Source organism: Oreochromis aureus, linkage group 17, assembly GCF_013358895.1.
Source record: "Oreochromis aureus strain Israel breed Guangdong linkage group 17, ZZ_aureus, whole genome shotgun sequence".
NCBI lineage: Eukaryota > Metazoa > Chordata > Actinopteri > Cichliformes > Cichlidae > Oreochromis > Oreochromis aureus.
In genome coordinates, this window is record NC_052958.1 from 23,247,121 (window position 1) to 23,269,461 (window position 22,341).

Sequence of the window (22,341 nt, forward strand, 5' to 3'; positions counted from 1 at the left end):
TGTTTATGGCTGTATCTTTTACCTGAAATATGAAATGTGTATTTAATCAAAAGAAGAAGACGACATGTGAAGCTGAAGATAAGAAAGGCAGTAAGCGTTCCCACTCTCTCTACAGGAGGTTTGTCTCTGGCAGTTGAAGGTCCATCCAAAGCTGAGATCAGCTGTAAAGACAACAAGGACGGGACGTGCACAGTGTCCTACCTGCCCACGGCACCTGGAGACTACAACATCATCGTCAAGTTTGATGACAAACACATCCCTGGCAGCCCCTTTACCGCCAAGATTACCGGTAAAAAATTCTCTCTCTCCTCAGGAAAGTCGGGCTTTTATCCACACAGCTCAGTTTTAAACAACACTTTTTACATGATTGTTCATCAAAAAGCAGATGCAGCACTGATGAGGATGTACATTTTTCAGATGATTTTAACAAAAGATCTAATTTGAATTTGAATGTGTAATTTTTCAGAACTACCTTCAAAAATGTAGAAAATCTTATTTCAGGAAAACTAACATGCATAGCTTGAATATCCCCACAATAAATGCCTTTCAGTACCTTCAAAACACGTTAATTATGAAGCATGTGCAGAAAAAGATAGATATTAACTGTGTACTTGGTCACATGTGGATTGCCTTTAGTTGATTTCTAACTCTGTACGCAGATAACACTCTGCTCTATCTTCCTGCAGAACACCAAATATACAAAATCCTTTCCAATCAAAGCAGATATAAATGATCAGATTTTTCTTCAGCTAAATTCAGAAAATTAATTATCCAACATTTTTATTTTCAGTATTCATCAGTCATTTACTCCTGTATAAGGTTTCACTTTAACTTTAACACCTTTAAAATATTCTGGAAAGTTTCTCTTTGTTTTGTCACACCATGACGTGGCATGTGTTCTTCTTTTGGTTCTCTAACTTCTTGTAATCATCCTTCCTTGTCATTAAAATATTTCCTAATTACATTGTTTAACCTCTTGACCTTCACTGGCTAATTGTTAACCTGTCTAGGTTTTTATTTAATTGTTCCTCCAAGTCTTGGCTATCAAGGTATAGAAAAGTATCTATATATGAATCATATCTATCATTTTATTTATATTTACACATAGATTTTTCCTGTCTTTTTTCTTTTTTGTGTGTTACGTGTATACAAGTGCTGAGGCAAAGTGGGGGTAATGATGAATATCATGAATCAGTAGAGTGCTGAGCATGTGGTAGGGATTAATCAGCATGTACATACTTCTTCCTGCTCCATTTTGGACTTGATGATTAAGGGGTTTATTTCATGTCACTGATATTTTCTTTATTTATTGTATTTTTTTTGCGTACTTATTGTGTGTATGCAGGTATCAGTGTATATGTGTATGTATGTATATGGTTTTTGTTCTATATGTCAGACATAAAAGCTTATCATCACCATCATAATCAAAAGAGTAAAGATTTTCTGCTTAGTTGGTCCAAACCCTGGCCTCATGTGGGCTGGCATCGAGCTGTGAATGTTGATTTAGTCTGCATTTGGAGAGCACATTCCCCTGCTGAGACACCCCCTCACCTTTTAAATTTCCCGAGCTCCTTTTCATTATGCTCCACTTTTCAGTGTAGTTTTTTCAAATTAGTCACGGTAGTAAACGGTAAATGGTCTGTATTTGTATAGCGCTTTTCTAGTCTCTAAGGATCCCAAAGCGCTTTACACAACCAGTCATCCACCCATTCACACACACATTCACACACTGGTGATGGCAATGCTTACTAAGCCTGCTGCTTAGTAAGCAACACCTGTTACCCACAGTACGTCCATCACATGCCCAATCATTAGCTTTATTTCTTTTTTTAAATTAATGCCAGTTTAGTTTGTTGTTTTAGTTTGTTTATGTCTGTGGGTGCTCTAACCTGCATGAAAAGCTGCACTGTGAGAAAGGTTTAGCTTAAGCTGGTTTTCACTATTACTTTGTCTTCTCACATTTGATCTCTAGGTGACGACTCTATGAGAACATCCCAGCTTAACGTTGGCACGGCAACAGATGTTTCCTTAAAGATTATGGAGACAGACCTGAGCAGCCTGACCGCGACGATCAGAGCTCCATCAGGAAACGAGGAGCCCTGCCTGCTGAAGAGGCTGCCCAACAGACATATCGGTCCGTTTCTATTCTTCACTGCTTCTCAGTCATCCTTTGGCAAAAAGTGGACCAAAACCAAACAACATAGAATCTTTATTATTATCCAGATTTCATCAAATATTTGGTTTTCTAAATACTACGTTCTTAAAATTATTACCCAGTCAACAAAGGTAGCTCTCCATCACTGATTGATCGGTGATAAAAATTACCTTATTGTCCCTAAATAATAATAATGTCTTTATTAGGACTTGAAAGGCAAAACCTTCAGGTCCTGAAAGTCTGAAGTAGGCGAGATCTGAGACTTTGGTTCATGTTTTTGGAGGTGACACAGGTGTAGGGATCAGAATATCGCCACAGTCAGCAAACACTCAGTTTTTACATGTTTCTGGGTTGTATACTAGCTTAGTGTTGGCATGCTGTCTGTGCAGATGTTAGCAAAGAGGTAAATTTGTGTTATCAGCATATAATGCAGTTGTGTCTATCCTGGATGCAGTTTGCACTTTACCATCGCGTTCTTGTCCTTTTGTGAAATAAAAATAAAAGTAATGTCCTCATCCATGCTGGAGACTGCCCAACTATTTTCCTCCTCTGACACAAAAACTGAAATCAGCAGATTGTAGCGTGAGTGCAAAAACCGATAAGTGGGATAGATAGGTAGGCAGACGATTCAAAGGAACTGAACTACTCAGATCTCGATTCCAGTTCCTACACGGGTGTATGATTTTCTGCAGTAAAAAAAATTCGGACAGCTGTACAAGAGACTCCACGTTTCTGATGACATCTCTCTTTCCTGCAGGAATATCCTTCACACCAAAGGAAGTTGGTGAACACGTGGTCAGCGTGAAGAAGAACGGGAAGCATGTGACCAATAGTCCGTTTAAGATCATGGTGGGTCAGTCGGAGATCGGAGATGCCAGCAAGGTGAAGGTTTACGGTCAGGGGCTGGTGGAGGGACACACGTTCGAGGTGGCCGAGTTCATTGTGGACACGAGGAATGCAGGCGAGGATTCAACCTTCATCCACACAATCAGAGCGCTGAAGCTCAGGAGTTCAGATTCTAACCCTCGATGTCTGTGTTTGTGGCAGGTTATGGAGGTCTGGGTCTGTCCATCGAGGGTCCCAGTAAGGTGGACATCAACTGTGAGGACGTGGAGGACGGGACGTGTAAAGTCACCTACTGTCCCACAGAACCAGGAAACTACATCATCAACATCAAGTTCGCCGACCAGCATGTGCCAGGTACGAAAAATTATTAAGTTTGATTTGAGGCAAGTTAGTTTGCAGAAAGAGAACATACCACTGCAGATGGTATAAAACATAAATGCAGATGCCTGAAGTAGTTCTTGGTTGAAACTACCATAAAGAATTAAATAGATCATCAGTTCAGATCCGATGATCTAGTTGTTGATCTGATGCTCTGGAGAAAGCATGAGGATCTCAGAGTTTGTTGTTGTGTGTTGTGATGTTTGTGTGAACAGGAAGTCCGTTCACGGTGAAGGTGTTTGGTGAAGGTCGGATGAAAGAGAGCATCACCCGGAAACGTCAGGCACCCTCCATTGCCACCGTGGGCAGCACGTGTGACCTCAACCTCAAAATACCAGGTGAGCTGTGATATCTGCCTCCTCCTCATCCTCCTCCTGTCGGCTCCTGTCCTCCCTGCTTCCTTCTCTTCACCTCCTCGTCTTTGTCCACTATTTCCTCCTCCTTCTCCTTCCTGCTTCTCCTCTGGGTCGCAGGAAACTGGTTTCAGATGGTTTCAGCTCAGGAGCGTTTGACCCGGACATTCACCCGCAGCAGCCACACCTACACCCGGACCGAGCGGACAGAGATCAGCAAAACCCGAGCCGGAGAGACCAAGAGGGAGGTGCGGGTGGAGGAGAGCACGCAGGTCGGAGGAGATCCCTTTAGAGACGTATTCGGAGATTTTCTAGGGCGAGAGACTCTTAGCGGCTTCGGCGGGATGCCGACTGGCAGCCGACAGCCGCTGCAGAACGGTGTGTGTGTGTGTGTGTTTCCAGTAAGTGAGAGTGGCTGATTTAACAGAGTGTTGTGCTGTAATGGCCTCCCATGCTAACCCTCTAACCTGCTCTGATTCTTCCAGCTCTCTCACTTCCCTTTGTCTGCACTCTGCTGTCAAAATGTCTGGATTAAGGTAGTATTGTAATTCAGAGTCTGGCCTGATGTGGGCACTGTGCCTAATCTCAGATATACCAATAAAGAAATGTGTTGGGTTCATGGTTGCAGTAAAAGGAGGGAGCTGCTTACAGGTTCAGCAGTCATATCATTGGTCAGATAAAATAATTTAAAAAGGCTCCAACAGTACAAATACAGTCCAGAAGTCCAGTTCAGGGACTTCTGGGCCATGTTTGTACTGTTGGAGCTTCTCGTGGACTTTTGAGGAAAAGCAGGTTTTCTTATAAGTTAATGGTTCTTTTGTTGACTGAGACGTGGAAGAACTGATTTCTGTTCATCTTTAAGACTATCTTAAAGCAGAAAGACAAAGGCAAACATCCATTAAGAATATTAGTAGAAATACACACTCTCAAGGAAACATTTTAAACTTGTAAAATTATTAAAATATTGCAGTTCAAGTATTTATCATCACTATTTATTATCAAATTCTTCATAAAATGTATTTTCACTTAAATGTTACTATTGAATGAGATGATTTGTTCAAATTGAACAAACAATTGAAAAAAGAAAAGAGGGCCTGGGATTGATTCCTGAGGAGCACCAAACCTAATTTTAGCTACTGAAATTACAAAATAAACATGCCATAGACCAAAAACCTACAAAATCTAAATCAGTGACATGTTAACCAATGCATGACATGAGATTTTTTTGGTGCATGCTATGTAAAAACTAACTATGAAACATCTGCTGGGTGAATCATCTGATCCTCAGTAACATCCTCCTAATCCTGTCAGGTGAGGCAGCTAACCAGGAGATGACGGCTCAAGTGACGAGTCCTGGAGGAAAGACAGAGGACGCAGAGATCATTAAAGGAGAGGACAGCACCTACAGCGTCCGCTTCATCCCTCAGGAGATGGGACCTCACACTGTCAACGTCAAATACCGGGGCCAGCACGTCCCTGGGAGCCCCTTCCAGTTCACTGTGGGGCCCCTGGGAGAGGGAGGGGCCCACAAGGTCAGAGCAGGAGGCACTGGACTGGACCGCGGAGTGGCAGGAATCCCAGGTGGGCTGTAGAATTTACATTTGTTCCTTATCTCTTCTTCTGTCCTTATGAACCAGTTTCTTTTTGCTTCTTCTGTAAGAACTTTGATTTCATTTGAATCTTTGGATGAAGAAGCATGATGACATGCTCCTACATGTCAGCAAGGTTTGGTCACAGGAAACACTAAAACATCCATCTGTGATGTGTCAAATGAACTCTTGAAACACCAATGCGCCTAATTTTGTTTCACTGACAATATGTCTGCTACTTCTGTTCAATTTTCTAAATTTTCTTTAAAAAAAAAAAAAAAAAAGGCCCTCTAGTGGCTACCATAGGAACTGCAGCTCTCACAGTTTGTGTTGTTTTGCAGCGGAGTTCAGTATCTGGACCAGAGAGGCTGGTGCTGGAGGTCTCTCAATTGCTGTAGAAGGACCCAGCAAGGCTGAGATAACATTTGAAGACAGGAAAGACGGATCCTGTGGAGTCACCTACGTAGTGCAGGAACCTGGTAAGTCTCAAGAGATATTTGGCTTAAGCCTCTGAGATTTATTCCAGCCAATGAAAAGAAGCCTAACATATTTCTGTGTGATGTTATAATTTTAATTTTAATACTTTTAATACTCTCTGACAGTTTTAATACTCTTTGACAGATTATTGCGCTGTTTATTTATTTGTTTTGCTTTTAATACTCAGATTAATTGTATCACTCTTTTCACCATAACAGCAAGACAAATTCCTTATTTGTGTAAAAACTTGACAATAAACATCATTCGGATTCTGTATCTCATGGTAAAGGGTTTGATCTGCTTACAAAGACTAAACTTATATTCCACTAGGTTGCTACCTGCATAGCGACAGAAGGCACAAGCCTGGAATCACCACTTGAATTTTATTATTCCAGAAATTCTGCCAGGACCATTTTAGTTCAAATCCATCCATGTCACAGTATAATTATTGTAACTGTAAAAGTGTAAGCATGCTCTGCCTCTGAGATGATATTTAAAAAAAAAACAGAGATTAAAGTTAGAACTCATGGTAAATGGGCAACTTTTGAAAAACAAACTTGCAGATTCACAGAAATAAAGTTAGAACTTAAAAATATGACGGTATAAATTTTTTTAAAGTTCCTTGTTATAAAAATATTTTTTTATCATTGGATCTGCAAATTGTTGTGATCGTTAAAGTGTTAAAGGAGAAAGTGATGATGATGATGGTCCTAGAATGGATCCCTGATGAGGATTTCTGTTCAACAATAATATATTTCTTTTGTTCAGGTGATTATGAGGTCTCCATTAAATTCAATGATGAACATATCCCAGACTCCCCCTTTACCGTCCCCATCGCCTCACTGTCAGACGACGCTCGCCGCCTCACCATCACCAGCCTGCAGGTGAGGAAAGATCTAAATCTACCACCTGAGCTCACAGAAATGCAATCCCTCTGACAATTATATTTTCTGTGAATAGATTTATTTTTAGTCTCAATAACTGTGCTGTGTTGAGGATTGTATTTCTGTGTTCATAGCTGTGTATATTTATCTCTGTATATTTAATCGCTGTCCTCTTTCTTTGTATGCAACACATTTACTCTTGAGATATAACAAACGTCTATACAAGTAGGAAAAAAACACAAAATCACAATATGTTAAATTGTGAAATAAAAACAAATTATGCTGGTAACATTAACAGGAAAAAGGGCTATGGAGGATCTCACAAAAAAGAGAGAAATAAAACTAAACTGACAAATTTCTATTTAAAAAATTAAAAAAAATATATATAAATAGTTTTGATTAAACAGTTAAACCCAAATCTTTAAAACATAGGCATAAATATAAAAATGGGCACTACAAAGTTTATTAATCAGACCACCAAAGAAATCTTGTAAATATTGAAAACACTTAAAGGAGTATCTGCAGTACTGAGGAAGCATATTCAGTTTGTTTAAAATAACTGAGAACTGTCTGCTGAACACTTTAAACCTCCATGATCCAAAGCACTGAATCCCTTTTCTTTACCAGGAGATGGGTCTGAAGGTGGGTCAGGAGGCCTCCTTTGCAGTGCAGCTCAATGGAGCAAGAGGGCTGATTGATGCCAAGATCCACACGCCATCAGGAGCCACCGAAGAGTGTTACATCACTGAGCTGGACAGTGGTAAGACCCCATTATAGCTGTTAGTGAAGTGATCTTTAGGACTTTTGAGTACAATAAAAACCAAACATGGATCCACCACTATTTCCTAACCCAGGCAAAAGTCAAAATTACATGTGGAGTTCCACAAGGTTCAAGTCTGGGTCCACAACCTTTTATTTTTTCAGGGTCACATCACTTATTTGCTGTAAATACTGTTATTTACCACTTAACTATTTAATTTAATTTTAATTTGTAATTTTTCACAGAGTGTTTGGCAGTTTAAATCTTTCTTGTATTTAATCTTCATATTAAATACAGGATTATGGAGTCATTGGTATAAGAAACCTCCTCCTCAAAGTCTGAATTTATAGTGCTTATAGAACTGATTATAAATCAATGATTTCCTGTTTCTACAGATCAGCATGCTATCAGGTTCATCCCAAAGGAGAATGGAGTTCATTCTATAGATGTTCGTTTTAACGGCAGCCATGTGCCCGGCAGTCCCTTCAAGATCCGAGTAGGAGAACCGGGTCAGGTCGGAGATCCAGGAATGGTGTCTGCGTTTGGACCAGGTCTCGAGGGAGGAACCACAGGTATACACGAAAAACAAAGTCTTTAACTTTGAAGTCATTTGATGAAGGTGGGTTTTAATGAGCGTTCTCACTTCGTTTAGGCGTGGCATCAGAGTTTATTGTCAATACTTGTAACGCCGGCTCAGGAGCACTGTCCGTGACAATTGACGGCCCATCAAAGGTTAAGATGGACTGTCAGGAGTCTCCTGAGGGGTATAAGGTCTCCTACACACCTATGGCTCCTGGAAGCTACCTGATCTCCATCAAGTATGGAGGACCCCAGCACATTGTAGGCAGCCCCTTCAAGGCCAAAGTATCAGGTGGGTCAATGACCACTGACCTTTTACTGAGGTCAGTCCGTGAGTTGTCCTGATACTCACAGGTATAGAGTTTCCTGGGGTTTCCTTGGAAATGAGGATGAAAGTGATTCGGTCTTGTTGTATACACAGTCTGTATGCTGCCTTCAGGCATAGTGATTCCTGGAAATAAAGCATGATTCATCACTTTCCTCTGATCCCTCCAGAGATGAAGAGCACATGCAGTTCTAAATAAAGCTTCCTGTTTGGAACCAACTGTTTTTTATGCACTTGTAGGACACCAAGCTCTACATAGCTGGTGATACTGACTAAATGAATCCTTTTCCATGACCTGTAAACCTGAAGGGATGTCCACATGTTTTTATTTTCCCATTTCCTGTGTTGTAAAGCACTTTGTGATTTTTATCTGTGAAAAGCGCTATATAAATAAATTTTACTTACTTACTTACTTACATACTGTTGGAGAAAGCTGACTCTAACTGTTCTTCTTCCAGGACCTCGTCTGTCAGGTGGCCACAGTTTGCATGAGACGTCGTCTGTTCTCGTGGAGACCGTCAGCAAGTCAGTAGCAATGGGCAGCCCCTTTGCCTCTTTGCCTAAATTTTCCTCAGATGCCAGTAAAGTCATCTCCAGAGGCGCTGGCCTTTCAAAGGCCTTCATTGGTCAGAAGAACACCTTCACAGTCGACTGCAGTAAAGCAGGTGACCATTTCGTCCCTCCTGTCTTTTGTGAAAGTCAAATCTGAGATTTTTCTTCACCACTCACTATATTTCTGTTTTTTTCCTCGCAGGCACAAACATGTTGATGGTCGGTGTCCACGGGCCGAAGACACCCTGCGAGGAAGTGTACGTCAAACACATGGGCAACAGGATGTACAATGTCACGTATACTGTTAAAGAGCAGGGCAGCTACATCCTCATTGTGAAGTGGGGAGATGAGAACGTCCCTGGCAGTCCGTTCCATGTCACCGTCCCTTAAAACTGAACTCTTCACTGTCTCCAGCCTCTTCAACATCTGCGATGCACTGAAGATTTTTCACTTACTGTTTTCTGCTAAATACGAACATCAGAGCACAGCTTCAGTAACCACAGGTTGTTCGTCGAGGCTTTTCTTTTGTCAGTTGCTCTTTTAAACATCGTCCCATTTAACTTCAAGAAAAGAGAATTTAAAGAGTTCAAACTGACAACAGCCCACACGCCTCAGAATTTGACCTGTTTTCATGCGTCCTTTATTTGAGAAGATTTGTTTCCTGCCAACATGTGGATAACTATGCAGGTGTAAACATCTGGTTCATAGCAGCTAAAAACAAACGTGCATGATGCAAACATTAAGACTGGATTTAAATGTGATCTGCAATATCTGGACTAGTTTATTTTCTTGATGACAGGTTTTCTGTTAGTATTTCTGAAGATATGCAGCACTCAAAGAGGTCCAGAGGTGTCTGAGAAGGTCACCATGAAGGGGAGACTGCATACATTTCCATCTTTTTTGTGTGTGTCCAGTTCCCTGAAATTTTTCATCACACCTCATATTGTGTACAGTATGTGCATTAATTCACAAACACAATCTCATATTTAGTGAAAAATTCAAGCCGCAAGTTGCTCTTTTGCTCCCACAAACCAAACAATTCAGACAACTTAGCTTAAACAGAAGAAACAGTTTTATCTTCAGTGAGGAAAAAAAGTGCTTCAGAGTCCCTTGTTTCTTATCTCCATCTGTAAAAACCGGAAACGATAAACTTTCTCTAAGAATCCTTATTTCTTACTGATGCTCATCCAATAAACACTAACACTTCTGACCCTCGGACTGTCTGCACTCCAGCCGTGGTGACTATCATCCAAAAATCTGATTGGTCAGTAGATGGTGATCTCTTATCTGCAACATAACCTGGAGCAGCTTTGATCTGTAGCATCAGTTACCATGGTGACATACCACCTTCATAACCCTGAAAAGACAGAGTTAAACCCGAAGTTAGCTTGATAACTACAGATCCCTAAAAGCATTCATGTTTTCTCATGGATGAGTTAAATGTCTTTCAAAGATATTAGTGTCACATAGTTGGAATAAATCTCTGAGTGAAAGATGGTGTTTAGTTAGCCTCAGCAGGTCTCCCTTTCCTCAGGATTCAGTTTCAGGTGAGCGAGAGACTATCTTCCCTCCAGGTTGAATCAGATGCACTCGGCAGGTCTCTGTATGTCAGGGTTTGTCCCAATTGCTCATGTGGCGTGGGCCCAGCTGTGGGATGTGGAATGATCAAGATGAGCTGTGCTGTGAGATTAACAAACTTTTCTGTTTTTATTTATTCTGCAGCATTTTTCTCTCCTTTGATTTTCTTTGACAGAAAATGGTCTTACCGTTGAGAGAAGCAGGTGATAATGGATTTTTTTTTTTTACCACAGGAAGGAAGTGCAGTGGAGTTTCCTTTGTGAATGTTGGAAAAACAGCAGCAGATATTAGAGTGACATTTTATAGTGATTTTATATGTATGAGTGAAGCAAAGTTTAAGTGTTTGATATGTTAACCTTCTGTATTGCAACACTGTGCAGGCATAATAAAAGTTTATCTGTGAAATCTCCATTCCTCATCTCATTTTCATGATGGAGGGCGATCTGCTGTGCTTTTCCTCTTTCCTGTGTTGGTACAATAGACTGCTCTCAGATCTCATTTTCATAAACTCTTGCTATATAATGTCATGCAGAGGGTGTATTCTATTATGACAGAAGTCCGCCCACCTGCTGTTCAAACCTTCTGATTGTGAGGGGTAGCCAACCGGTACAAAAGTTGTCCTCCTGGGGGAGGAGTGAAACAGCTTGTTTCAGACAGAAAGACAAATACAGGCCCATTATCAGAGACTCAGGTTACAGCTACTTCAAATGGAAGCAGATGAAAAGTCAAATTTGTTCCAATTTTCAGAAAAATAAAAGACAAAAATGGTAAGGAAGGGTCCAGTACTCTGATTAAATAAACAGGGGCAATGTATTTGAGGTTGTCTGGAGCCAATTTCTAGTCATATTAGATATTGTTATGTAAATGGCTGGAGGATGAGCAGTGTGAAAATCATGTTCACAGTTTCTCCTGAATGCAGACTAAAGCAGAAAAGCTGCTGAATGTGATCTGAAGACGTCTGTGTGACTGCAGTGCTGCAAAGGACCAGCAGGTGGAAGCAGAAACCAGCAAAAACAGCAAATAGAACCCGAGAAACAGTTTTTGTTTTTAAACAAAGTCTTTATTATATTTTGTTTTGAGAAAAAAAACAATACAGAGTATATAAACGAAAAAAATACAATACCAGATTATTAAGCATATAAATATAGTTAGGAATCATCAACATGGTTTCTCAGTAATATATTTTTTTTTAAAGATAATTATGTCACATAGGTCAATAATAACATCACAGTATGTTTTAATAATGCCAGCCGCCATGCTTTCAGCAAAGGATATGAATGCCACCGGGTAGCACAGGATTTTCCAATAGATCCTGTTATGGTGTAGCTGATATTTTCTAGATGAACATGACCCATGACTTCTCTTATCCAGTGGCCAAATCTTGGGGGGAAAGAGTCCTATTTAAAAATATCAGCCTGGCCAACAGAGAAGAGAAGGCAATCGTGTTCACATCACTCTCACTAACAGATATCTACTCTGTCTCTGTGAAGTTTCCCACTTTGAAATTCCTCCTGGAAAGGCTGAACTTGTCTTAATCTGCTTAATGGATTTCTGTCTTCCTGTTTCTGCTTTAAAAAGATCTTAGTTACAAAAAAAAAGTATAGTTCTTCCATTTCTTAATCTGGCTGCCCAGCCAATCAACCTCTAAAGCAGGGGTCTCGAACTCCAGGCCTCGAGGGCCGGTGTCCTGCAGGCTTTAGATGTGTCCTTGATCCAACACAGCTGATTTAAATGGCTAAATTACCTCCTCAACATGTCTTGAAGTTCTCCAGAGGCCTGGTAATGAACTAATCATTTGATTCAGGTGTGTTGACCCAGGATAAGATCTAAAATCTGCAGGACACCGGAGTTCGAGACTCCTGCTCTAAAGGCTGATCACACAGGAAGTGGCGAGTGCTGGTTGAGCGAACAGCCCAACTTTTGTGTTGAACTTGTTGCAGCGGTCTGCTTGTACTACGACAAGTTTTGTACCTGTCAGTCTGAGATATAGACGTCATACCTCACCGATGTCAAACTTCAACTGAACCTGCCAGGGGCTACAGTCAACTCAGCGGGAAACTATTGTGTGGTGAAGGTACTTCGTATGTGCGACGCTGAAGAACTAAAGCCTGCAGTTCCTTTGACGTCCAGCAGGGGCGCCAGCAGTGAGTCAGTCCCATGTTAAAGTGATCAAAATTACAGCAGAAATAAACATGCTTACAGCATGTTTATATCTCACTGTTTTAATTGTACTGAGGCTTAAAGCTTGCCTTACTTCACATGTGGCTCATACAATCTGCGGATACAGACTGATTACCAAGTTAGTTAGCATTAGCACCTGTTTCGCTTCTGGAAATAAAAATAACGCCATATAGTAGGTAAAGGGAGGTAAGCTTCAAAATGAGGATGTCGGGTTTGGTAACTCCATCATTTATTAAACTGTGTTACACTCAGAGTGACATGTAGGGGGCACTAGTGGAGACTAAGGGATGCAGCACTGCAACATGGGTGATCTTCACTTTGTTTTCTGTGTGGGCATTAACACCTGGTTTGAGTTTAATTGAAGAGAAAGAGAGAGTGTGCGTGTGAGTGACTCCAGGTGGGTTCTTACAGAGATAGGAGGACCAACAGCCGCATGCGTCAGTCCACCTTAAATCGTCCCCGGGTGGCACCACGTGACCGTGTTCCTGGAAAGTTCCTGGAAATGCTGCCTTTGTGTTTATGGTGATATCGGTTCTTAGGCAGCTGCTGGACTCGGTTGTGTCCAGCTTTCTGACGGACGTTCGGCGGCTGGATTGGGACCCCATCGGTGCCTTGCGGCCTCTCCGGTAGCTGCCGGTGCGCGGTTGGTCCCCGGGTGGGACTGGGTGTCAGAGAGGCGGCAGGGACCTCCGTGTGTCTGCGCTGTAACCCGCCATTTGAAACTCGGGAAAGACAAGAAAATAACGAAGAAGCTCCAGCAGCGGAGCTTTTCCCGGGATTTGTACTAGAAGTGTTCATGTGGACATGTCGGGCTCCCCGCGGAGGACACACCGGCGGCAGTGCTGTTGAGCCCGCCGTGGCTTTTAGCTAGATAGCAGCTAGCAGGACGTAAAGCAGTCAGGTGCGTGTGCTTGTTTTTATCACCAACATGTCACCAAAACTCAACCCAGGTGGGTAAACACGCACCCCATGGACAAGTAACACGCCGATAATACGCTCCAGACTGCACAGAGGCTTCTGCACTGACCTCTGCTCCCAAATTCGACTATTTCACCCAGAATAATGGGAGCCCTTCCATTGCCTGTCGAACGGCGTTCACATTTAGAATAATTTTAAAGCTTCTCGGTGACCTTGGTGTTCGCATCTGATTTAAACGAAATAATCTAATTTTCCCGGTATTTTTACAGCCCACTCTTAAATTCGGCACACAAAAACGAACTCCCTATTCAGGTTTTGCTTTAGGAAGGGCACTTTTTTACAATCATACTTGGAGAATTGTTCATGTTATGTCAAATCGACTCAAAATTCTTCCAAATTAATTTAACTTCGTGCCCACAGCTGTGTAGATTTGGATTAAATAAAGCAGACTTATGCGTCCTGCTTTACACAGCTCTCCTTTCTATTCCGTGCACAAAGTTACACCAGCGTTCAATTTTAATTGTAATTAAATAAATTCATTTTGCACTACTCACTGCTGTTTCGCCAAATACAATTTAAACTCGAAGCCACTGTAATATTTCTTCATGACCTTGGCGTAAAAACAACAAAAAAGAAATATTTTTTATTTCCTGACAGTCTGTTCCTCAGTTACACTAAATATTACACTGGTGTCGTTTTGTTTTCCAGTTCTACATGCAGAATTAATCGTGGTGTTTTTGTTTTTTTGTTGGTGTTTTTTTTTTTTTTTTTTTTTTTTGTTTTGTTTTGTTTGTGGTGTTATTTGTTTTTTACCAAATTCTATTGTAAAATCGACAAATTTGATTTGTTACGAGGTCACGGAGTTCACAGTCGCTTTTAAAAACAGTGATTTCTGCGTCCTTTGTCCTGCAGTCAGATAAAACCTCACAGCAGGCTTTTAAACTGTACGCTTAGTTTGCTTTTTGCAAATAGCCCAGTTTTTCCAAATTCAGTTAAAATTCTGGTAATTCTCATTCTTCAGGGAAGCCACTGCTGTAAACAACAAGACAGAGTGCAGTACTGATTTGTGTACACAGGAACAAGCAGCCTGTATTTATTCAGTTTCTTGTTTGCCCTGGTGGCCTGAATACTAAGCAGGTTATTCCACGGGGGGAAACATGGTGATCTTCCACGAAATTCTGTGAGAAATTCAGCTGCTTTAAGGCTGCCTGGAGTGTAAACATGTGGCTTGTCTTCTAAAGTCTACTTTAAACAGGGAACACCTCACCTGACTGCTTTTAAAGGTGGAAAAATGAATTAATCTAACTTCAGTCTGCTGTTATGTGCTGAAACATTCACATATACTTTGTTTAACCACAAAGCAGTCAAAACAGCATTTGTTTCAAGATGGACAGACAAGGAAGTTAAGGTGTCTCTTTACTCTGTTAGTTTAGTTAATAAGACTTCACCTTCCACCGGAGTTAATTTAAAACTGCCACTTTACCTGCTGCAGAGAATAAAGGAGCTGGTCTCTGAAAAACATTTGGAGGTTTGTTTTTGCAGAGGTGAGTTACGTAAGCGTGCAGGAATTTGAGATAACACAGTTAACTAACAGAGGACGCGAGTAACACACGGAGCCCTTCAACACATTTCTCATCTGAATGATTTCCGCTGTTTACTCAAATATAAAAGCATTAAAGGGGTTTCGTCAGAGTGCTCATTTAAAATGTTTTAACTTAGTTTTTATTTTGCTTTTTTCTCCCCAGTCTTTAAAACACTTTAATGATAACTATGGTGACTTCTGGTTAAAACTATTTGCCACACCAAAACAGTTTTAACCAGTGGTCATAAAGCTGGACTTTCTTGACTGGAGTTTGGTAAGAGAGGAAAAAAAAGACTGCTCAGTTAAAGCCATTGAAAACTTTCCAGTAACGAAGAAATAAACAATACTCTTTGATGGACACTATGTACACTTTTTGTTTTACATCGTCAGTCTTTTGGCATTTTTGTCCTGAAGGTTTCTTCGTTTTGTCTTGTGTGTTGTTTTGTTTGTTTTTTAGCTGATGTGTTTGTGGTTAAGGTTTAAAGTTGAAATTCCTTTCTTACTGTCTCATATGAACTTAAATGTTTAAATAATGATGTAGAGCCAGGAAAAGAATCTGATTTTTGACTAAATGATTTTTTTTTTTTTACTAATTTCTCTCAGTTTGCACCCAAAAACAATCCTCTGCTGAGTTCAAATGCCAAGTTTTGTCCAAAAACATTCAGCCTCCTGAAAAAAAAAAAAACTACAAATCTGACACCCAACTGTTTAAACTGTTTTAATCAGTTTTGTCTTAAATCTACACTTTTTTTTTTTTTTTTTTTTTTTTTTTTTTTTTTTTTTGGACTGGAGTTTGGTACGAGAGAGATGGTAGACCTGTTTGTTTTAGTCCTGAATGTATTTATTATTTTTAGCTCATGAGTCAGTCTCGTGTCTTAAAGTTAGCTGATTATTTATTGAGACATAAATCTGCCTGTGTCTGATCTGTCTTTATGAGTAATATCGTCTTAAAGATAAAGCTCCTTTATTTACTGTCTCACTAGAACTTAAACACTGAAATGTTGAGAAATAAAACTTTCTGTTGAGTTTCTGGTTAAAAATGTTTTCAGGCTCTAAAGTATTTTTTGATCAGCTTTGTCTTAAATCATCACTGAGTGGAGTCTGGTGTGCAAGCCTCCTGTCAGATTCTTCATCTTCACTGGTCTTTCTCCTGAACTTCCAGGACTTTGACACCGTGGTGTGAGCAGTCGTGCCCTGCAGACCTTGTACATGTCTCAGTTGTGGGCCTGAAGGTTGGACTTGTCCAATGACCTGCCAGTCCTCCGAGTCCACGGAAACCATCGAGGGTGACAGACGAGCCGACAACAACACCGGAGCTGTGGAATCTGACGAGAGCCGCGTTGCCGCTGCCATGAAGGAGCTCAGAAACACGGGTAGGAAAGATTTCCACCTCCAGTCTTCATCCAGAGGAGAACAGCTGGAAACCAGAGTCCAGCAGCTGGAGTTTCCGTCCTCTTGTGTTTTTTGGCAGAGTTAGGGGGGCACGAACACCGCACATCTTTCTTTAAAGCATGATGGTTAACAGCTGCAGAGACGTTGCAGCGAGTCATCAGGGACCCAACAGCCACAAATCAGCTGATTGATTTCATTTTCTGAGCGCCTCTAAAGGTCTCCTTGGCTGGTTTGGGCAGTTCGCACTGCAGCTGCAGTGCACCTTCAGTGACAGACAGGCCAACAGTGAAAGGTGTGCACTGTGTATATGCTGTTTCACACATCTGAAAGAATCGGTGTGGGTCTAGGTGAAGCCATTACTCTCCACCAGACTCTATTCACAAAAACATTTTACTGTGAAACAAACGGGAGCCGCTCTTTTGCAGCCATCCTGATTGGTTGTTTAGTTTGTGCCACTTTGTGGTTTTAACCTCTTAAGTTCCCATTAAGTATCTCCAAATACTGACACAGACAGCTCAGTCACTGGGTGCTGCCCCCTCAGCAGGCTTCCAAAAGTTGTCCAATCAGAAGAAAGCTTTTGATGAGACAAGTTAAAACGACTGGTTTCAGAGAGATGAGCTGAGCGGGCCCAGTATTAGATGATTTTAAAAAAAAAAAAAAAAAAAAAAGCCCTTTAAGTGTGAATCATAGAGATCTGCTCTTAGTCTAGAATGAAAACGTATCACATTTAGACTGATGTCTGCTTTTCATTTTCTTGCTTGTTGTCAGGTTGGTACTGGGGCAGTCTGACGGCTAATGAAGCCAAAGAGATCCTGCAGGACACCGCCGAGGGCACCTTCCTGCTGCGGGACAGCTCTCAGAGGGATTACCTGTTCACAATCTCCGCCATGACATCAGCAGGTCCAACCAACCTGCGTATAGAGTTCAACCACGGCAAGTTCAAGCTGGACTCGGTGGTCCTGGTGAAGCCCAAGCTGAAGCAGTTTGACAGCGTGGTCCACCTGGTCGAGTACTATGTCCAGCTGTCCAGGAGCAGAGACAAGGCGGCGGCATCAAACTCTCAGGTCTCTCCAGTACCGCCTAATGGCACGGTGCAGCTGCTACTTACCAAACCTGTGTACACCTCCACGCCGTCCCTGCAGCACCTCTGTCGCATCGCCATCAACCAAAGGACACGGCAGGTTCAGGATTTGCCACTGCCCAACAGACTAAAGGACTACCTGATGGATTACGCCTACAATGTGTAAGGACTGATGTCATCTTACCGCTGACCAATCTCATTGTGTGCTGCATTGTCGATGCGCTCTGTGAGTCTGCGGCCAATGACGGCAGAGTCAGAGGGGAAAGGTCTGATGGAAACGCATGACCCCTCCTGACCACAGCTACCTCTCTGCTCTGTGATGACTTGACACCTCGTTGTCCCCCCACCTCTATCAGATCATCACTTTTCAAAACTTTTCACCTGAATCCGTATGCTGATTTTAAAGTGGACCAGATAAATCTGAAGTAAGCCCCCCTCATGGCATCTTAAGGTGTTAATGTTTACGGTGGTTCAAGAGTCACTGATGTTACCACGGTTCTATGAAACGTCATACCACAACACAAATACTATTATATTATTTTTTTATTTTTTTTTTTATTATTTTTTTTAAACAAGCTTTGTTATTAATTTTGCTTGTCAACACTTTGAGTGATGCAGAGGGGCAAATGTGGCACTATTGGGCTGCCCCAAAATGTTTTTTTTGTTTTTGGGGGGGGGGGTTAAATAAAAACAGTATTATATTTACTTTCATGAAAACAATAAAAAATTCTTTTAGCTCTCAGGTGTCTGCAGATGAATCACAGATGACCCTGTAGATTTAAAAAAACAGGTTTGGAAAATATTCCCTTAAAATTAGGGCTGCAATTAAAGATTGGTAGTTGACTAATCTGCCAATTTTTCTTAAATTGGTCAACAATTAGTTCAGTAACTCTTGTCTCTGTGGGCAAACCTGTTCTAGGCTCAAGGACCTCACCTTCTCAGGTCTGCCCACCTGTGAATGTCATCCTGTTGTCTCATTCAACAGCAAATTTAAATAATTACCCAGGAAGCATGTGAATTTGAAAATAATCAAATGTATCTTTAACATTACTATTAGGACAGTCGGAATAAAAGTGAAGTGAATAAAATATTAAGTAATATAAATTAAAGTGCTACTTTAAACAAAAGTGGAAAAAAATATAACTGAAATTTTTTTTTTTTTTTTTTTCCATAAGCTCGAATAAAGCTTTAAATTTAAAGTTGTTTTTTTTTTTTTTTTTTTTTTTTTGTCTGGTTCAAAATAACCAGTTTACAGATTATTCATGACTGCAGTGGACATGGAGTAAGGCTCGCTCTTGTCTTTAAGATGATGTTCACAATTGCTGATAAACATGCTGAAGATGCTTTCTGTCATGACTTCAGCGATTTGAGAGGTGCACCAGCCTCTTTTCAGAGGTTTTACTGGTTTGCTATCGGTTTTCACTCATTGGCTAGCGAAACTTAAATGCTTCATCCTGAGAAGTTTCTGACAGGTAAACTAACATAAACATTACTGTACAAACATGAACAAGGTATCAATGCGACACACTGACTTAACTCTCAATAACTGACTCATCAGAGCTGATGTAACAGCTCCAGGGTGGCAGCGTTTTAAATGCTTGTGCACTGCTGTCGTGGAAGGAAAGCTCCGTTTTGCACAGTCTGGTTTAACTGTTTAATTTCTGTAAAATACTTGCACTTTTTTTTTTTAATCTCCCTTTCAATTTACTTCTGTCATCCGCTTTTGCTGTTTACACGATGTGCTTCTTCATTAGTAGTGAGTCCAGTCTTGCCAGATGATAGCGACATTACTGCCCCCGTAGCTTCCTGTAGTGTCTTGCCGTTATAAAAACACATTCATGTGGTTTTACTATATGATGCGTCACAGTCAAAATCAATTGTAGCAGGCCTACTTAAAATGGCTTTTTTTGAATGGAGTCTGGTGTGAGAAGAAAGTAAACACAGCAAATTGTGGGGGCTTGGCTTCATGGGTTACTAGCTTTTCACTTTATTTCGAATTTAAAGTAAACAGTGGGTGTCGAGAAGCTGGCCAATCAGAAGACAGTATGCTTTTAAAAGACGAGGACTGAAATGACTTAACAAAATAAACAAATATTAACTTTATAGTTATTATATAATGTGTTTTTGTTTTTTTTATTTGTAAGATTTTAAAATAAAAGGTAAAGTAAATAAGCTTTGAAAATATGGAGGGAAATACAAAGGCAAAAAAGAACAGAAACAAAACTAAAATATAAATTATTTTTATTTAAAATATTTTTAAATTCAAAAATTGAAGAAAATGTAAATAAAATAAATGGAGGTATTAATATAAAATGAGACAAACAAAATGTCCCATCTTATAACTCCATTATTTTATGTTTTTTAATAGTTTTGTGCACAGTTTTGGCGATGTTGTACCTCCATATGTGACCTCTTTCAACTTGGTCACAGAAATTTAAGTGTTGAAACATGAATATTAATCCATTATTGATTAACCTTTTTTCACATTTTTAAATATTTATTATTGATCAAGTTAGTAATTATTGTTCCCATTAAGTTATTGTTTGATCAGTAAAAAAATATATACAAGAACAATTCAACAGTTTGAAGAAGCCTGAACCTGAAAATATTCTAAAACCAGTCAGCAGTTCCAGTGATTTTCTAATTGATCTTTTGTTTGATTATTCGGCCTCTTCATGATTTAAGTTTCTGTGAGGATTTCTATGGAAATAATTAACAGAAGGAAAACAAAAGCCAGGAAACAGAATAATTTTCCATTGTTCTCCACCAGTCAAAGCCTGTCAGTCCCACCTGTAAACACAAGTAAACAGAGCCCTGTGATTGGCCGATGGACAGCCTGTGACAGTGAACGCTGGTGAGGTGGAGAGTCGAGGTGTCCTCGTTGACGTTCTGAATGAAAACAAGCTGACGTCCCCCTCAGACTTTGTACCTGCATGTAGTAAATACTCAGTTTTCTTACTCTGTGATTGGCTCAGAGCTGCAAAGGTGCAGGACCTGTTAATGCCGTAGTAAGGAGACGGAAAGTCACACTTTCAAAGCTCAGTTCATCAAATAACCTCAGTCTGCAGCAATGAACCAGCTTCAGGCTGTGTGAAGACCTTCCAACCCAACTCGATTTAAAAGTCCCACATTTTTAGGACCAGTATCACGGTCTCCTAAATTCAGCACAGACACAAAGACCTGGTTAAAAAAATGTTTATATCTTTATTTTATTTTACCAGGAAGTCTCACTGACACCAAATCTCTAATTTCCAGCCCTTACTCAGGAAGGAACCTTTAACTACAATTCAGCCAAACTCAATTCAAAAATCAAAATACATCCTGCTGGTGTTAGTAGTTAGCTTTATGCCTCTTAGAAATGTTGTGATAGTCCGGTAATTTCAGCACCATCTTTGTTGTTGTTGTCATCATATTCATCGGGGTCTTTCCTGCTTACAAAAAGTTCTTGTTTTAGCCCCAGTGTAAAAGAAAAATCCCCAGGAATGTGGTGCAAGCGGGTGTGATTTGGATTAAACAGTCTTAGTCTCAATTATGTCTCCAGCCATCATGCTTCCATGCGCTGTCGCCTCGTGGAAAACAAACCCGCTGAACCACCACGCTTCACAAACATGTTCAGTCACACCGACCTTGACCAAACCTCAGAAATTCAAATTCATTTTGCATCTTTATGACTGACTGGACAATGTTTAACAACCCTGATCAAGCCCTATTAAAAAGCTTTTGCGTTTAGGATTCATATACACCCACCAGTGTTGATGGTTAATGCTTTAACCAAACTTCATTCAAAAATTGCATGTTTTTTGGGGGGCCTGCGGAATCTTGTGGTTGTCTCATTAATCCAACAGGCATGCAAGCAAGCATGCAATTTAATAAAAAAATAATTTAGTCATGAATCCAACCTGATTGTTACCATAGAAATGGGGGTTACACAAGTGACTGTCAGAAATTTACAGTTTTAAAGGGTTACGTTTTTACCCAGTTGTCCCTGATCGAGGACGGGGCATCGACGCTGCATGCTCACGTTCTGTCACCTTTCTTTAAAATCATTTTCAAACATCCAATCACAGCTCAGCATCGGCCATGTTGGGGTTGTTCTTCCTGTTCTACAGGAGAAGGGGCAGAGCTGTGTGGTTATGTAGCTGATCAGGTAAACAGGGTGTGTCGTGTGTGTGTGTGTGTGTGTGTGTGTGTGTGTGTGTGTGTGTGTATAAGGAGGGCCAATCAGGGTGTTTGATTGTGCTTCAGCCTTGATATCTGACCAGTTCCATGATGAAGGTGACAAAGAGCAGCTGAATTAAACATGGATGTGCCAAGCAGGCGAAGCGTGTGCGCGTTCCTGTACATATCGCAGCCCCTGTGATTTGATAAAGTATTTATTGATCATGTCTGTGTTTCTGAAGCATGTAAAAGATGAACTGATCAGCTCCCACCAGGAGATCAATAAATTTTATATGGTGCCTCATCAATAACGTCTCACTGCTGCTTATATTTCATGCTGTTATTGATTCACATCCACAGGACGAAACAGGACAGGTGTGTGTGTAATAAATGGGTTTTTTTTATCATTTATTGAGAGGAAAAAGCTGAATATCTTCATTAACAATGAGACTTTTAAAAAAGTATAATACAAAGAAACAAATGATGCTAATAAAAGCTCTGTTAAATTTTGTTTCTCTGGTTAGTTCATGAAGGTCTATTCTTTATGGAAGCC

At 40.5% G+C, this 22,341-nt stretch overlaps 2 protein-coding genes across 9 annotated transcripts in view; both read left to right on the plus strand.

Moving 5' to 3' along the window:
• The window catches only part of LOC116313787 (filamin-C-like), a 54,328-nt gene extending 43,443 nt beyond the window's left edge, over window positions 1-10,885 (plus strand). Inside the window, exons 36-49 of one of the 4 annotated variants that reach the window (XM_031731589.2) lie at window positions 116-289; window positions 1,973-2,134; window positions 2,913-3,116; window positions 3,203-3,355; window positions 3,595-3,717; window positions 3,853-4,110; window positions 5,044-5,313; window positions 5,663-5,800; window positions 6,567-6,682; window positions 7,310-7,442; window positions 7,838-8,014; window positions 8,095-8,313; window positions 8,805-9,011; window positions 9,101-10,885. In XM_031731589.2, coding sequence (XP_031587449.1) covers window positions 116-289; window positions 1,973-2,134; window positions 2,913-3,116; window positions 3,203-3,355; window positions 3,595-3,717; window positions 3,853-4,110; window positions 5,044-5,313; window positions 5,663-5,800; window positions 6,567-6,682; window positions 7,310-7,442; window positions 7,838-8,014; window positions 8,095-8,313; window positions 8,805-9,011; window positions 9,101-9,288 — 2,522 coding nt within the window. In that variant the 3' untranslated portion in view covers window positions 9,289-10,885. The other 3 variants (XM_031731591.2, XM_039600988.1, XM_039600989.1) reach the window with 3 other exon arrangements.
• A 1,410-nt stretch (window positions 10,886-12,295) lies between these two features.
• socs2 (suppressor of cytokine signaling 2) lies at window positions 12,296-18,191 on the plus strand. 5 transcript variants are annotated; one of them, XM_031731587.2, is made up of 3 exons: window positions 12,296-12,624; window positions 16,320-16,530; window positions 17,318-18,191. In XM_031731587.2, the coding sequence occupies exons 2-3, from the start codon at window positions 16,404-16,406 to the stop codon at window positions 17,794-17,796; spliced, it is 606 nt and encodes a 201-aa protein (XP_031587447.1). In that variant the 5' UTR covers window positions 12,296-12,624; window positions 16,320-16,403; the 3' UTR covers window positions 17,797-18,191. The 5 variants fall into 5 exon arrangements, with proteins under 5 accessions (XP_031587447.1, XP_039457127.1, XP_031587444.1 ...); XM_039601193.1 differs by having other exon boundaries at window positions 12,296-12,550; XM_031731584.2 differs by having other exon boundaries at window positions 12,297-12,620.
• Window positions 18,192-22,341: the final 4,150 nt, after the last annotated feature.